A 16,127-nucleotide genomic window follows, 5' to 3' on the forward strand; every position below is an offset into this window, starting at 1 on the left:
CATGCAAATTAGGAGCAAGAGAAAGAGCACTGTGACAAAATCGCAAAGCACTAAAGACGTTGACATCATGCACTCAAATGTTTGTCATACAGTTATTACCATGATCCAAAATATCACATGTACTAACCAAATAATATTGTTAAGAAGCAGCAACAAAACACTGACAATCTGCAAATGTTTTACAAATATAAACTAACATTCATTTAATGCTGTTAATGCATGGTATGTGGGGGCAGGATGAAATTAAAGCAAAACAAATAGTAAAACAGAGCTGCTTTTAAATAGAGACAATACTGTTAATGCTAAATACCTAGCTCACTGAGCATAACATAAACATCTGCCACATTAAGTGCTACAATAGTAAAGTACCAAGCACCACTTTGAAAAGTAGCAATGTTATGATAATGCAATCACTTTACAAGGACGACAAGAATTAATGCAGAATATGAGATGCTAACGGTATATCTTCCTAATTAGCCTTATCTGCAATCTTAACCAACATCTAATTGTCAGAACAAGATTTCACTCATATTTCTTAATTTTCAGAACTGAAACAAAAGAAAACAACGTTTATGCATAAAAAATTGGAATGACAGTTTGATTCAATATAAAAATGAACGTTTTCCATTATAATCTACTTTCTCACTAAACACTAGTCATTAATGTCTTGGCATGCTTTCTTTAAGAAAACCATAACTTCTTAAATGGAACAATTTAAGACATGGGGAACATTTTCAATGGTAAATTCTTCCTTTTATGGGAAAGTGGACCAGTGAGAATATTTCTACAAATATGCAACCCCAACCTTCTTTCATTTTTTTGCCTTATTAAAACAGAAAAGAAAATCCAAAACACTTGAACAGATTAAACCCTGAAAGATTGCAGAGAACAGGTTTGTTCATAGAAAATGCTCCAAGTTCAAAACTACACATGCAGACACAAACTCTTTTTGATCTCATCTGTGGAGCAGCTGAGTCTCCCCAAAATTCTTAGTTTGACCTCCATCTGGAGAAAGAGAGAGATGAAACAGGGAGATAGGGAGAGAAACATGGGCTGATGGAAAACCACACACTTCTCAGAGAAAAAATACCTGATACCTATGAGGCAGTGTTTCTGTGCTTGTCCATCAAACCTTTCTTTAACCTTTCTTTATCTTGTTCCTCCTAGTTTGTATTCCCGACATACCTCCTTTTTTTCTGTCTGCTTCAGCGAATGATGTCCTGTTTCATCTGTATTTTTAAAACTACCTTCCAGAACAATCTAATCGTAGCTAATAAAGGGTGATTTCCAGCAAGTACGGCCTGCGGGATTGGTCCCTTTTTCTTTTTCCTGGCTGCTTTAGTGAAGTATCATTGGTCTTGAGCTCATCAAGATGCTGCTATGTGATGTTTCACACCACACCAACTTGATGACAGGAAGGTGGCGATAAGTAAGAACTGTAGTTTTTAAAGTTTCTGTACCTTGTAACATCTTTATCTTTGCTTGGCTTTGCTTAATATCTCTCTTCGAGCTCGGTCTGTCTCCATCCCTCTGTCCCTCACTAATATCCCCTCCCAGTACATTCCAGCTTCACCCTCTCCTCCTCCCACCTGACAAAGACAGCATTGTATCGTAGATGCTGTTTAATATGGAGTCCCTCTCTCTGTGTCGCTCATACAGGGCAGCTCATGGGGCTAAACAGGGTTATCTCCTTCCTGCCTTTTCACTGCACTGTTTGTGTGTCGGCCTGTGCAGGACTATCTATGACCAGACTTTAATCTGATTGAATTGCTCTTTCATTCACATGAACACAAGCATGTGCACACACAAGTATTCACACACGTACTGTACATCTTGTCATCCACATTAAACCATTAAAGAAGTGAAAGGTTTCTTGTGTTTACCTACAAACGTGTGTGTATTTTTGTAAAAACTCTAAAAGTGGATTACTTCATCTTGACCTTGAACCGCTGCTGAAACAATAAATATCCGCCACACTTGAACTCTCTCACACTCCTATTAGCATTTTTTTTTTTTTTTAATCATTCAGCAAAGTGCAAGATCCTCACAGGAAAGAAAGTCCATTGTTGTTGCAGCTGACTCAAAGGCAGAGGAAATCTAACTTGAATTTCTAGTAAGGGTGTGTGTGTGTGTGTGTGTGTGTGTGTGGGGGGGGGGGGGGGGGGGGGGGGGGGGTTGGGGGGGGTACTTTAACTTGCCATATGTAAGGGATCAACTGATGTTTGGTTTTCAAGGGTCCGGATATGACACAGAGACATGGAAATCTGGATAGAGGAACGGCATGTGGAAATAGAAGTGGTTTGGTGAACTGACAGCTCGATAAAAAGGAAAAGAGGAGATTGTCTGAGATACCACTTAACTGTGGAGGAGACAAAGACCATGAACATGTAAAATGGCTGAAACTGAATAATCTAGATGTGAAAGAAAAGAGATCAGTGGTAGATTGAAAGGGCCTCCCCCAGTTACACTCTCAGTCTCCAAATAATGTCCCTACATTTCACCAATAGCAATCCAAACAGTTGCATCAACATTACACAAAACTTCTAAAATCCTTTAATTTATTACATTTTTAAAAGTTTTGGCATTTATATGCTGAATATAGTTGAGCGTAAACCCAATGCAAGATGTCACTATGAACACTGGGGGCAGATACAACTATTGGGCTTCTTCATGACAGTATGGCGACATCCTTTTGGTTTCAACATCCCAATTGGAGCCAAGATGACAGGTTTTAAAGTGAGTACTGCTATTATAGAACCACATAAATTATACCTCTATAAGTAAGCAAGATTTGACCCCGTTTGGTGTCACCATTCTAATGACATGGATAATTGGCTATCTTGCTGCAGTGCTGTGACTGAATGCACCAGAGACTAATCCAGAGAGTAACACACCACTCATTCTAACACTTGAACATTTTCAGATAAGCTCATGATAATATGTTAGATACACATGGGCTGATTAAAATGTCCTCCTACATGCAATCAAACACCACAAACACCTTACAAATGTAACTTGCTAAAAACAATTTCTTAAGCTCTTTCTTTGAAGGTGCTTATTACCAGATTAAGTCAAATTAGAGGGAGAGTTAAACTGTGTTTTTGGTAAACCAGAACATCTCTGAGACAAATGGAGACAAGTCAGGAAGGCCATGTAATATCAATTAAAGTGAATTATTAAGGAGTGTGATAAATTTTTCGGAGGGAGCCACATGGATAATGGAATATGGTATGTATGAGCTTTAAGTTTTACTCAGTGTTGCTCTGTGTGGATGTATTTTCTATTTAAAAGCCTCATATTACATGGTTTTGATAAGCTGTTCGCAAAGGATCAGGCAAAGTAATGTATTTCTTTTGGTGATTAGTCTGATAATGGTGATTCAAATTGTAACCAATTAACACAAATAAGATCGGACAAGTTAACAGGTTCAGTGTTTCACTGACTGTGAAAAACAAAGGCTGATTTGTGCGTGTCAGATGAAGTATAGTGCTGTTTTAAATATACACCTACTTTCACAATCGCTCCTAATGACTCATACCAGAAATCTGATTTCCTCCCTATGTTCTCCTTATGTAGTCTTTCTATGGACAATTGCGCTTTTTCTGTCATTGTTGGCCACAGTACTGAAGCTAAAATAAAGATCAACAAACTCAAACATCATCATTTTTACAAAGTTATCCTCGGCCAAACCATACAAAAAGCATCGATATTTATTTTCAAAAAAGGTCGCCAAGAAAGAAACAAAACTTTGTCTGTGTTTAATTTTCAAAGCGCAAATCTGTGCGCTACAGCTCACTAAAGGGGTAAACTCTGGAAATAATCCCCTGATCCCTCTCCTGGAACCATTAATGGATACAACGATTTCCTGTTTCAGTAAATCATTCAAATCGTGACAAGGCGAAGTTGTAGAGTTCCAAATGTGTACAAAGGTGCTTACCATCATTGAAACTGGACTGGCCACTTCTGTCATTGCGCAGATAACGCTGCTTCTCCAAGAGAGAAAAGTCCGCAAAAGTATGCTGCTGCCCCTTTGTTGTGGCGCGATTACAGTCTGTGACTTAACAGAGGAGGAGACATTCCCTGTGCAGCGTGCGCAACCTGCAGAGATGTAGGGGAACTCGACTAATCCTCTGTGTCACATTCACACACTGACACTCAGAAAACGTACACAAACGTGGAAAAGCCGGCGGCTGCAGCCAATTGCGACCTGTGGAGGAATGCAGCAACAGCTGGAAGAGGAGTGAGAGAGAGAGAGAGACCCCCTCCCTCTCCTTGTCCTCTCTCTCTCTCTCTCTCTCTCTCTCTCTCTCTCTCTCTCTCTCTCTCTCTCTCTCTCTCTCTCTCTCTCTCTCTCTCTCTCTCCCCAGATCATAATGTGCAGGTGGTAACAGACCTCCTCTTGACCTCTCTCCCTAAAGGCTTCAAAGAAAGAAACCTATGTCTGACAGAGAAGCAGAGGGGGAGAGAGAGAGAGAGAGAGAGAGAGAATTCTTTTACTTGGTGCCTGATGATAAGAAACAATGATAAAATGCATGTTTAACTAATGATACAAGCAGTCTAGCCTCCCTACACTAGACATAACCCAGTCCCACTCGTGCAGCTTTTAATAAAAAAGCTTCAAATTGGCAAAAGATTGCAAATCAGATAGAAGGTAATAAGAATGTTAAAAGGTTTGCAAAAATAAAATATGTAAGCCAACTCTTACTTGCAGCCCAAGACGATAATCCTATTTAGAGAATAACAAACTTATTAGAATATGTCAGGAGCCTATGGAGGCTTCATATATAGTGGAATATAGAGAAAGTAGAGGAAAGTAGCCAGCCAAGTGAAATCGATGTTAATTCCATTACATATTAGGTCTTAATCATAAACAAGGTCAAAGGTGAAAATGCTTAAAGCACCATAAATGGATTCAGTTCCTATGTGTGTCACCAAAAGACCCTAAAAGTCCTTGTCATTTTTCAAATTATAATTCTTTTGTCATGTCACACACACTGAGAATCATTGGCATCTGAAGGCTGCGATAGGCTGCTAGCCGCACGAGTTATGCGCACTATCTGGAAAATCTGAGCTACATGTCTCATCATGCATCTATCCAAAGGCACCATGGTGTTCAGACACATGCCATTGGTTCCATATCACAAGTAGGTAATTTGATTTGGCAGAGATTTCTGCATTCTTTACAGTTCATTATCAAAGGTTGCATAGAGCCATAATAGGGATCAAGCAGAGCCAATGCATGGGATGACCAAAGCCCAAAGCATAAAGTGTTTCTATTGTCAGAAGGTGACATGTAGAATCTTTAAAACTATCCTTGGATTGAATTTGAGGTCAAAAAGGAGGATATGTGAACACACACACACACACACACACAGACACACACACACACATGCACATACAGTCATTTCATTTCATTCCATTGAGACAGGATTATCTTATCTTACAGGCATGTAGAGGGTTGCTTTACAGATAAACAGGAAGTGAGCTTGTGCACCCAACCCTGTCCCACTTTCTCCACTGCTCCTTACACCGAGTGATACCTGGTATGTCAAAACTGGCCTAAAAAAAAGTGAAAAGAATCAGATGTTATGACAGAGCGTGTTTTGCTTGAAAGTCATAAACCTAAACTTACAGTTCTTGATCCCTCAAATGTCTTAATTCTTTTGTCGATGGTACATTAGGGATCCTTGCTGGTCTATGGTCTTGACTGTACGTTTACTGAGACATGTTTGGGAAGCCCTAATAGCTGAACAGCAAATGTTATCAGGATAACATTGCCTGACAATTTGCAGTTGCTTTCAACTTTCCTTTATCTTAAGTCTTTCCAGGCGGTATTAAGCCATTAAGTCTACACGGGTGTTTGCCAGCAGTGAGAGCTGCTGAGTTTTCCCACTGACATCATACCGGAGCTGGTGGGCATCAAGGGGCCACCAAATGTTTGACAGCATTCCCAAACGAATTCCACATTCCCCATGTGACCTGAAGACACTGAGCCAGAAGTCTGGAGCTTTCATTTGGATGGTTTTGCACCTAATGTTGGATGACTCGGCCCCGGCAGTTATTTCAATAACTTTTAGTCACATGTCACTATTAAAAAAAAAGAAGGTATATAGACAAAATGATAGCATCAGATAACTTTTTAAAAAACCAAACAATCCATTCATTCACCCTGAGGCTGCATTTGGGACAAGTGTTTTATATTGGGTTAAAGGATAATAAAATATTATTCCAGAGAGGGCTTTACAAGTAATTAATCACATATTAGGATACTTTCTTGGCTACAATGTGACTCTAAAATGGATATATTTCAACTTGAGTAATTTTTCCAGTCTATGCTTCAAATGAAGCAGTGTAACACGATCTACCAGATCAAATACTACCGGCAAGCTGAAACCATGAGAACGCCATTATTTCTGACTCATTTAATCCCTGGTGCCATCATTGATGTAGAGCTTTGATGACTGGTGTGATAAAACCATTCATCCCTAATTCGTTTAATACGACAGTCATGACAGGTAATTGACTTGGAGTGATTTGTTGCGGCTTGTGACTACATGAGGTAAATCCTCACGAGTTTTCTGTGGTCTGCTGCAGTGCACCTACACATGATGAGTCTCTCACTGGCTTTGCTCATCTCTCATTCACTCACAGGCAAAGATGGTCAGGAGATCGAGGACCTGTTGTTTTTGTGGTTGCTTCAATACAATAGTGCTCTGGGTTTATAAGCGACTGACAGCTCTATGATGAGTCTGATGATGCATCTGACACCAACACCAACAGCACATTCCATCAAAACTGAATTTACTCATCTTTTCACCGTCAAACCACCACATAAGGATGAGATGATTGGCTTTCTCATTTTAACTTTTACAGGAGTTTCTGTCATTGAGACTTGCACTGTAGGCTTTTCTCACACTGTACACTCTTCTTGTCATAGCCTAGATTAGAACCAAGCTAAATTAAATAATAATTGAAATATATAGGATCAAACAGCTAAACAAAATTAATAATAAAATGATATGATAAGAAAATATGTTGAAAATGAAACAAAGGACTACAAGGAACTAATGACATTGTGTCATGAGTGAAGTGATTGAAGAGAAATTTCTGATTCTTCTCAGGACGGTGAAGCCCTGATATTTGAAATTTGGTCAGGCTCAGATTGAAGCAGTCAGAAGGAGCTCACTTTGGATCCGATCCTGAGGACAGGCTCTACGGACTCGATAGAGGTGTTAAACACAGGAACCAATGGAGAGAAGCTAAAATAGCAGTTATGTGATTTTGTCAAAATCAAAGCATCTTCAGAAATACTAATAAGAAAAATATCAAAGAGCAGTGAGTATTTTTTTTTTTAATAAGGAGAGGAGATATTGTTTGTATCATAGTGACATCATACAGAGTCCAAACCTCTTTCATTACTTTATTTAGTCCTGAAAGCCCATGCTTGAGTTATGGCCTTTTCCTTTGAATCCTGGGAAGCCGGCCGGGTTACAGTGAGGCGAGGACCAATCCAAGCAACGGAGGAATGCTCTCAGGCAGTAGCGCTACTCTGTGTTCTCTCCCCTTGGCCTTCAATGGTGGGTAATTACTCCACAATTAAAGTGCCTCTACTGGTGTCCGTGTCCGTGTGTGTGTGTGTGTGTGTGTGGTGCTTGGTGACCACTCTCGACCTTGTCAACAATGTGGCTTGGACAGAACGGGCAACTTCACACAAGTGAGTGAGGATGTGGAAAAAAGAAAGCCAAGCTGATATGAAAACAAAATATTTTATTTCCCTTTCAGATAGACAACACTGCTGAAGGACATGGCAGCTGTTCTGTTAACTCTCGAACTTGCCTTATCCACTTTCTATTTCAGATGATCTCTGTCTCTCTAAATCCAGACTGAATAAACAGCTATTGTATGTCTTTCGTTGTTGTTGTTTTTGTCGTTCACTTCCCCTTTTTCTCCTCGCTCCGTAAATCACTTTTCCTTCACTGTCGTGCCTCCTGCTACTCTCCCCCCTCATCCTGGCCACAAGAATGTGGGGTGACTGTCACTGCACTACTGTCTGTGTCATGCATAGCAATCACGGAGCTCGCAAGGCACACATACTGATGCACAAATGACATATTTCAGACAACAATACCTACGATTTGGTTTTTGTTGTTGTTTTTTTTACAATGCATGTTCCATTTCATGGAGTCTGATGCAGACTCAAAATATATTGCATATTATATCTTCTCTTTGCAATTCTCCAACATACCTTTAAGTGGAGAGTGTTCCTATGTCTGCAGCTCTAAATAGTTGGAGTAAAATAAATACAATAAACTTTTATAGCTGTGTATGTGCAGCATTGCATGTGTTTTTACAGGAATTGTGGCTCCAGCGCCACACATATTTGGCTCTCCCTCTGCACCTCCCCTGAAAAGGTGCCACTGTATTTATTGCTTGCTAAATGCTGGAAGTGCTGAGCCACCGTTGGCACAGCAGGCTCCTCTTTCACAGCAAATGCCTTTGCTCAACACAGAAAAAAAATACCCAGAGAAACAGTCCCCTGTGCTCTTATGTTCAGGTCATTATTGTTAAAGCGCCCAGTGCACAGTTAAAGTGTCGAATTTACTTTGCAAGCTAAGTGCCCATATGCGTGAAATGGAGTCAACAAATTCCATTGCTGTGACAATATAAGTGTTGATGCCTATAATACATGCATAGAGCATTTAACAGTGTGAATGTACCTCTTACTATCATGTATTAGGCTGTGCAGCGCTGAAAAGTGTTTCCGGTTATTCTTTTAAAAAAGACGTTAGCAATCTACATTTCCTGCTCGTGTTATGATGTGGCAACGTTTGGTCTGCCTTATAGGCAAACTAAATCATTCTGAGCTGAGTTATTTGTAGACTTTGTTTATAACACTGCAGCTGGACCAAAGCTGTCACTGTTACATGATTTGATGATGAGTTCCTGGAAAGTTTAAAAGGCTTCGTATTCGGGGACAATGGATCATAGACATTCCATGTGTATGTTAATATGAACGGTCCTCATGCGAACCAATGAAGCTCTATCAGTTATAAGAGGAAGTTATTTATGGATCATGGACCAATGCGAAGAAAAAACATTATTAAAGTTATTATTAATTCATATTATACAAATAAATAAATAAATAAAAAGTTACTTCAAGACAGAAATATCTTCCTCCCACCACCAGCACCGCCCTCTGGTGAGCACACCCCTGTCCTGTTGTGAAAACATGTGTCATCGTGGTTTGCGATCTTGCTCAGACAGCAACAAGTTGTTAAGTTTGATCACTATGTTGGCAAAGTCGGTGAGATCCACAAAGTCCGAGGTGATGATGTTGACTCCGTCCACCCCCGGCCTCTGAGCCTCAACCCAGGACATGATGGTTGGCAGGTTTCTAGCATGAAAACAGAAGAAAGTTTGTATCAAAAGTCATTTAATGAACGGTTACACTGAGTATTGTTACACCGAATATCCTGCTGTTGAATTTTACTCTCATTTGAATTCCTGACCTTGCAAAAAAAAAAACAACATTCAAAATCCACTTACTGCCAAGTTTATGTCTTAACAGCTTTTATAGTTTTGTCTACAACTTTGCCAGAACCTAATCACTTGCTTCTTGGCTGACTATTTGTCTGTACTTCTATCACATTTAATCAAATGGCTTTCAAGATACAACATATATGACATTGTGGGAGAAAGTTCCGTGTCACTCAGTGAAAGACTACTTTGCCAATATTGTCATAGTAAAATTGCTCTCTTTGCAATCATAACACTTTCTCTTTATGTTCCTGGCATGTGCACACACACACACACACACACACACACACACACACACACACACACACACACACACACACACACATACACACACACACACACACACACACACACACACACACACACAACTGCTGTGAGCTGTATCATTTCCAACACTGTAAAAACCTCCACTATGTTTCAGCCACCAGTAAAACAAAAGCAGGAAAGCCAGCAGTGATAAACAATCCCATTTCCTCGGAAGTGCAAAATTAGGCCGCCTCCTGTCTCGCCGAAGCGTCCGTTTAGCCGTTTTATAGCCTGGCATTGGTGGTTGGTCCTGGTGGCAGATACAAAGGTATGAGCATACTGACTGCAAGGCAGGATTTCCTCTGACATTTCTTCTTGAATCTAAAGCTCAATGTGCTGGATGACCAAAAAGGGTTTGGGAACTCATACAGTTGGATATCTTACCTGAATCTAGACATGTGCTGATGTTTGATGCCACTCAGTTTGGATTAGGACTGGAACTTATTTGGAGATTCATGCACATTGAACTGCATGTTGAACTGCACATTGCACTCATTAATTCACACTCCCCACACTCACTCTCAAACACCAAAGGTGATGGGTGCCATGCAAGGTGTTACGGCCCCCTTGGCTTGCAAGACCAACTTGTGGGTCAGTCTCTTGCCTCGGGACACTTCCACATACAGATTGGATGTGATGGGGTGTTGAACCACCAACACTAAAATGGAAGATAACCTGCAACTGAACAACAACTACCAACACATAGCCTAAAGAAATATTCAAAGAGACACTCGGTTTTGAAATGTATATTATTTTGCTCTATTACTAATTGTTTGATGTGACATATAGTTTTTACTGTTAATGTAATCTGAAGCTGGGTTAGCAGCCATCCTACTCAGGCATTCAAAGAGCAGAATGTATCATATCTACTGCTGCCCTCTGCTGGATGTTTCCAATATATACGTAGACACGCGCCGATCAACGCGTCTTCTATACCTCCATAAGCAGGTAGCCAGCCTGTCACAGAGCACAGTGAGACAGGCAGTCATCCACATACATCAATCAGACGAACTGCTGAGGTTTCTAGAATCCCTTTTTCATATAACTTATTTAACTGGGTAAAAATAACATATCTCTTTTTTTGTCTTTGAGCACATGGGTGTCATCTAATCCCATCTCCGTGAAATTCTCGCTGAAACCTTGTGTTCTTTGCTGTCCTTTGTTTTTTAATGAATAAAATGCATTATCATTTGGCATTCTGCTTGGACCTCTCCTTTATGTTTGCCATAATTTGAGCCAACATGCAATACAAACCACACAGAAACACCTCAGCTCAGAATCAAATGCCTTCTTGCTGGGATGCACCACTGATAAAAACCGCATATCACTGCACCAACGTGCCACAAAAACACCTGCACTCATGACAAACAATGAGCCCTCAGGCGTTTCATGACAGAATACTTGTCGAATGTTCATAATGTTTTGCTTTAATGTATTTATCTGCACCCGTAAAACACTTTGAGTTGCCTTGCATCTGGATAGAGTGATACAAATAGGCAAATCCTGCCTTGTCTATTGCCTGTCAATGCATATTCTTGTGCTCTGCCAAGTACAGTCACTGACCTCTCAACCAGGTAGTTGCGTAGCCCCCAGACCAGACCTTTGGCCACAGTGTTGGGTGTGGGAGTGAGGATAGCCTGCGTCACATGGAAGGACCCCTGTTTGGCTCTTTCTTTCAACGTGGTTTCCAAGAACTAAACAGGAGAATTTCAGAGAGAGGAGAGTGCACAAATGCGATAAATGTAACGCACAGGATTATGAATGAAGATTTTCAAAATAGATTGTGAGAAAAACATTTGTCTTGAAGTGTAACTGTAAAGACGGAAGGTGTTCAGGTGTTGCTATTAGACCTGAATGAGTTTGTAAGGTTCGGTAGTGTTTGCCCAGGGAGCAGGAATCTTGTTACCAGGCCACATTACGCGGACACCCTGAGCTGAGGGATGATGGTAGAACACGATCACCTGTGGGGAAAAACATTAAATAAAATGTATACACTTTGAAGAGACCTTAAGCACTTCAATTCAGAAAAACAAAGAAGACTTAATTTACATTGATAACAGCATAACTTGACTGTAGACTCACAGTGTGGTTACAATAAATGTAGCATTCAGACTCGTATTTAAAGATCACTCTAAAGGTCACTCTATTGCATGGCAGTTAAAAGTGCCTGTGTTACAATGTCAAACAGAGTAGGGATTCCCTCTGCAGCTGCTGACTGCACCTCCTACTATCTCGACTCTCTTCCTCTCCGATCTCTCTCTCTCTCCCTCGTCTTTGCCAACTAAGCCAGCCACAGATTAGGGTCATGGGAACCAGAATGGCGTTGTCTCAATGAGACCTGAATACACCGTAGTAATAACGTCATCGCAGTATTCGTGTGTGTGGATATAAGTGGTGGCTGAGTACTCGTCTCTACATGCCTGTGAAGTACGTGTGTGGTGAGAGTTAAGATAAAGAGAGAGCAAAGCTGAGTTGAGTCTGGGAGTGTGACGAGAACGGACAAAAAAATGACCCGCCAAAAAATTACAAATAAAATAAATTGGAAAGATCAACATGTAGAACCAAGGAGCTGAAGACAGTAGAAAGAGAAAGGGCTTTTCAATGGTGGAACGAGTGTTAATGAGATGATGCTCACTGCTAATTCCTGACCACCAGAGTCACAGGTGGAAAGGATTTCCTGAGCACAGAGGTTAAGTGAGCTGACAACTCCTCACGCTCAACCTTGCATACTCTTCTCACTGTTGTTCATTTTCATATATATAGATATGCACAAAACCTTGCCATTCAATCCCTCGTGTAAGATACTAAACATAAAATACTCTGAAAACCCCTTCACAGAAACATAAATCAGTAAACGAGGTGAGTTGAAATGTTTTGTCCTGACATCACCTGGTATTTCTTCTCCCAGAGATAATCCAGGGTGATGCTCTCCACAGCACAGTTGATGCACAGTTTGTTGCCAAACACCTCCTGGAGCATGGTGATGAGGTACACGTGGTGCTCTGTCCTCATTGCATAATGATGATTGAAGTCCAGAAAGACAATCTAAATCAAACATCAAACTGTTATTCACATTCTAACAATACATGGACGTGTAAAAACTTTTTCTTCATTTTCTGACAGCCCTTTTGAGGAACTGCCACCTTAGATCTTTTGCATTCATCTCCACCCAGCCCCTCTATCTTCTACCAATACAACTAATATAACCATGGTGTCCTTCACTACAAGCATTAATCTTCTCATTTTCCTTTTCTTCACCTGCCCGGCAGATCAATATCCAGTATTCTCCATCCAATGTATCCACTGTCTCTCCTCAACACGTGTCCCAAAACATCACATTTTTCAACCAGAAAATCTTAATATCTTAAAAAAAACATTCTCACCTCTTTCTTGTGTCTACACAGAAAGGAGTTGATTTCAATCAGGCCGTCTCTCACCTTTGGATGAAATCAGAGTGAGGGGTTAGTAAAGTATTTCACGCATCAGAACTTCCGATTTGTTAGTCACATATAAACTAAACAACACTGTTTTGGAGTTTCAAAAGAATTAAATCATCAAATATCCCAACCAATCTTTCAATATTGGAAAGCCTCAACTGGGAACAGAAGACAGTCACTTTTCACACAGTTGTACTTGTAAAAGACAAAAGGGAAGAACTCTTATCCTTCAGGACATCCAAAATTAAGGTATTGAACCAAGCAGTGGCAGACAAACACAAATAAATTAAACAAAAAAAAAAATTATAAATAGGAAGTTATCACAATGAAAACCATTAAAATAATAGAAAAAATGCTGACTTCCAAACTTACTTTATGTCCAAAGAGGCCATGAATGAAATAAATTTCATTTCCAGACTCGCCTGGTTTGGAGGACACCCTGAGGTCAAAGTAACGGATTCCTGCATCCAGCTGCTCCATAAAAGTCAGATTCTACAAATGCAACACGTCACACATTACATCTGCAAGGCTATAAAACACAGACTTTCAAAATCTGTCCCCAAAATCTGCCATCCGCAAGGTACTTCTGTGCAGTACCTGAGTCATGGACCACTTCACCATAACTTTCTTGGCTAAAACACTGAACATAGTGGCCAGGTACTTCACATAAGACTTCTGGTCAGGTCCCACGGGAGCGTGCACATCCACCCAGAAAGTGAAAGAATCGTGTGAGCCTGGGAGAAAGAGCGAGATCTGATGATACCTGGTGTGTAGCTTTGTTGTCTGTTCTGAATTTAGCAAGAGAAACGCAGACATTGACGCGTGATGCGCTCACCTGGCACGGCGAGGTGTTTGAGCGGCATGGAGCTGAGTTTGGAGGGAAGCGAGCCCATCCAGTCGGCATTGACATTGCCGATCCCTGCAGGTCTTGTCTTCATACTTGCCAGCAAGGTTTCCCTCCCCCTGAGGAAGCTCTCAGGAGGCCCTCAGGAAACCGCCCTCTGGTACAGGTGCACGCCCGGTGACGGATTTTTACGCGCTCCCAGCAGGTTGAAACTACTACAAATCATCTTGTCGTGGCACAATTAATTTAATACAACTACACAATGGAAAACATACTACCCGAGAGGCATCAGCTGCAGTGTGACCCGTTTTATTTTTTCCCCTCGCCCGGTTACCGGTAGACTGGACGCACCGGTGCGCTGAAGTCCAACCGGCAAACCAGCACCGTTGACTAGGGCAGCAAGGAGGTAACGACCGGGATAAGCCTCTTAGCATGAAATAGCGCTTGTTCTAACTCACACCCGCCCGAGAGCTTGCTTCTTGGCTTAACCTGCTTAGTGTGTGCGCGTGTGTGTGTGCGCGCGCGCGACGACCACCCATGGACGCGCAATCCAAGACGCGTGAATCACAGATTTTAAAACAATTTTTTAAATGGAAAACTGAGAAATCCTGATGATCGGGTTGAGAATAAGTTAAACAGAAAACATTAAGCAGCTCATATTGAGAAATGTTTCAATAGTGTGATGGTGTGACAACATGACAAAACTGTGGCAAACAACTTTAACATGAAAATATGTTAATGCGCGCGTATGTGGCCACAATCCTTTATATTGAAATGCATCATGTTAATTTAATGAGCGAAGCAGACTTTAAGGAAACTTTAACCTGGACTTACTATTTGATCATGTATTTGCTGTTTTTATTCGGGTTTTCGTGACATGAAATGTTTCAGTTAATTCTAGAACTAGACTATTTGTATGCGCTTTTGAAGCGCTTCATTACCTAGTATGAGCAATCATGCGGCGTCCTCTATTGGTGCTACACTGGAACTGCCAGCATTGTTCACAGAGGTGCTGTAAAGATAACCTGCTCCTCTCACGAGTTTGTTTTTCCGCCAACAGATTAACTGGCAAATGATTTAGAGCTCTGAAGACAAATTTTAGTTCAGTAAAATGTTTCTGGGTGTGCTTGTAAATATGATAGCCACATATAAATATGAGTCCAAATTTTACAATTTTAAAAGCCCCTTTCAGTTGAAAAATCATAGATTTAGTATTTGTTTCTAAGTGGAGGACAGCTATAAATCCAAATTTCAAACAAACCCCAAATCACACCTCTATTTTTTACAATGAACTCCTCTAAAGTTGTGATATTTCTTATGAATAACATATAATTCTTGATGAAAAGTTCAGCTTCTCTCCAAAAACGTTTTCTTTATTAATTGTAGCAATATTACAACAATATTACAATACACAGAGTGATATAAATTTGGGTTTCAGTCTTGTTCAAACTGCCCTGACATTAGATGAGGAGCCTCCATGAGACATCATAAACTCTGATTAGCAGCTTCATCAGACACCAGGAGCCATGGAAATTAAGATCTATTATTTTGGGGACTGTTACCTCAGTTGGTTTCTGCTCAAGGCCTGCTGTCTTGCTCTCAGCTTATGTTTGTATTCTCTGCAATAATAAATTAATTCAATTGAAAAGATGAAATGAATCATTTAATTTTATATCTATATTTAGATATTTGCATTTAACACTTGTGTCATTTTACTTTATTTCATTTTAGTTTGTGTTGACGCAATTAGGTTGTTGTTAAGGCAAGAGTACCACGCTGCAGACGACGGACTTTAAAACAGGACTACATCTCCCAGAAAGCCTTGCGCCTTCCGTCACCTGGTCGCTGAGCCGTTTCCATAGGGACAAGTCACGCATACACTCACACACACACACGCACACACACCCACACAAGCGTTATCGTCTCAGCGGGGTTCAGATACTACGAGGATTTTATCTGAACCTATCTTCAAACCCAGACAACGAGAGAGAAACGACACTCAT

The 16,127-nt window shown here is 40.6% G+C and overlaps 2 protein-coding genes across 4 annotated transcripts in view; both read right to left on the minus strand.

Annotated features, from left to right (window-relative positions):
• phldb2b (pleckstrin homology-like domain, family B, member 2b) overlaps positions 1–4,020 on the minus strand; it is a 36,448-nt gene extending 32,428 nt beyond the window's left edge. For all 3 annotated transcript variants that reach the window (XM_080515014.1, XM_080515015.1, XM_080515013.1), the window contains exon 1: positions 3,938–4,020. In XM_080515014.1, coding sequence (XP_080371140.1) covers positions 3,938–3,970 — 33 coding nt within the window. In that variant the 5' untranslated portion in view covers positions 3,971–4,020. The remainder of the gene's footprint in view (positions 1–3,937) is intronic.
• Positions 4,021–9,234: 5,214 nt separating this feature from the next.
• On the minus strand, positions 9,235–14,218 carry plcxd2 (phosphatidylinositol-specific phospholipase C, X domain containing 2; the record flags this gene model as incomplete). The annotated part of the gene is made up of 8 exons (XM_080514700.1): positions 9,235–9,394; positions 11,407–11,537; positions 11,694–11,804; positions 12,733–12,888; positions 13,227–13,280; positions 13,653–13,772; positions 13,878–14,014; positions 14,116–14,218. The coding sequence occupies 8 exons, from the start codon at positions 14,216–14,218 to the stop codon at positions 9,235–9,237; spliced, it is 972 nt and encodes a 323-aa protein (XP_080370826.1).
• Between the last annotated feature and the right edge of the window lie 1,909 nt (positions 14,219–16,127).

Source organism: Blennius ocellaris (assembly GCF_963422515.1).
Source record: "Blennius ocellaris genome assembly, chromosome: 19".
Classification (NCBI taxonomy): domain Eukaryota; kingdom Metazoa; phylum Chordata; class Actinopteri; order Blenniiformes; family Blenniidae; genus Blennius; species Blennius ocellaris.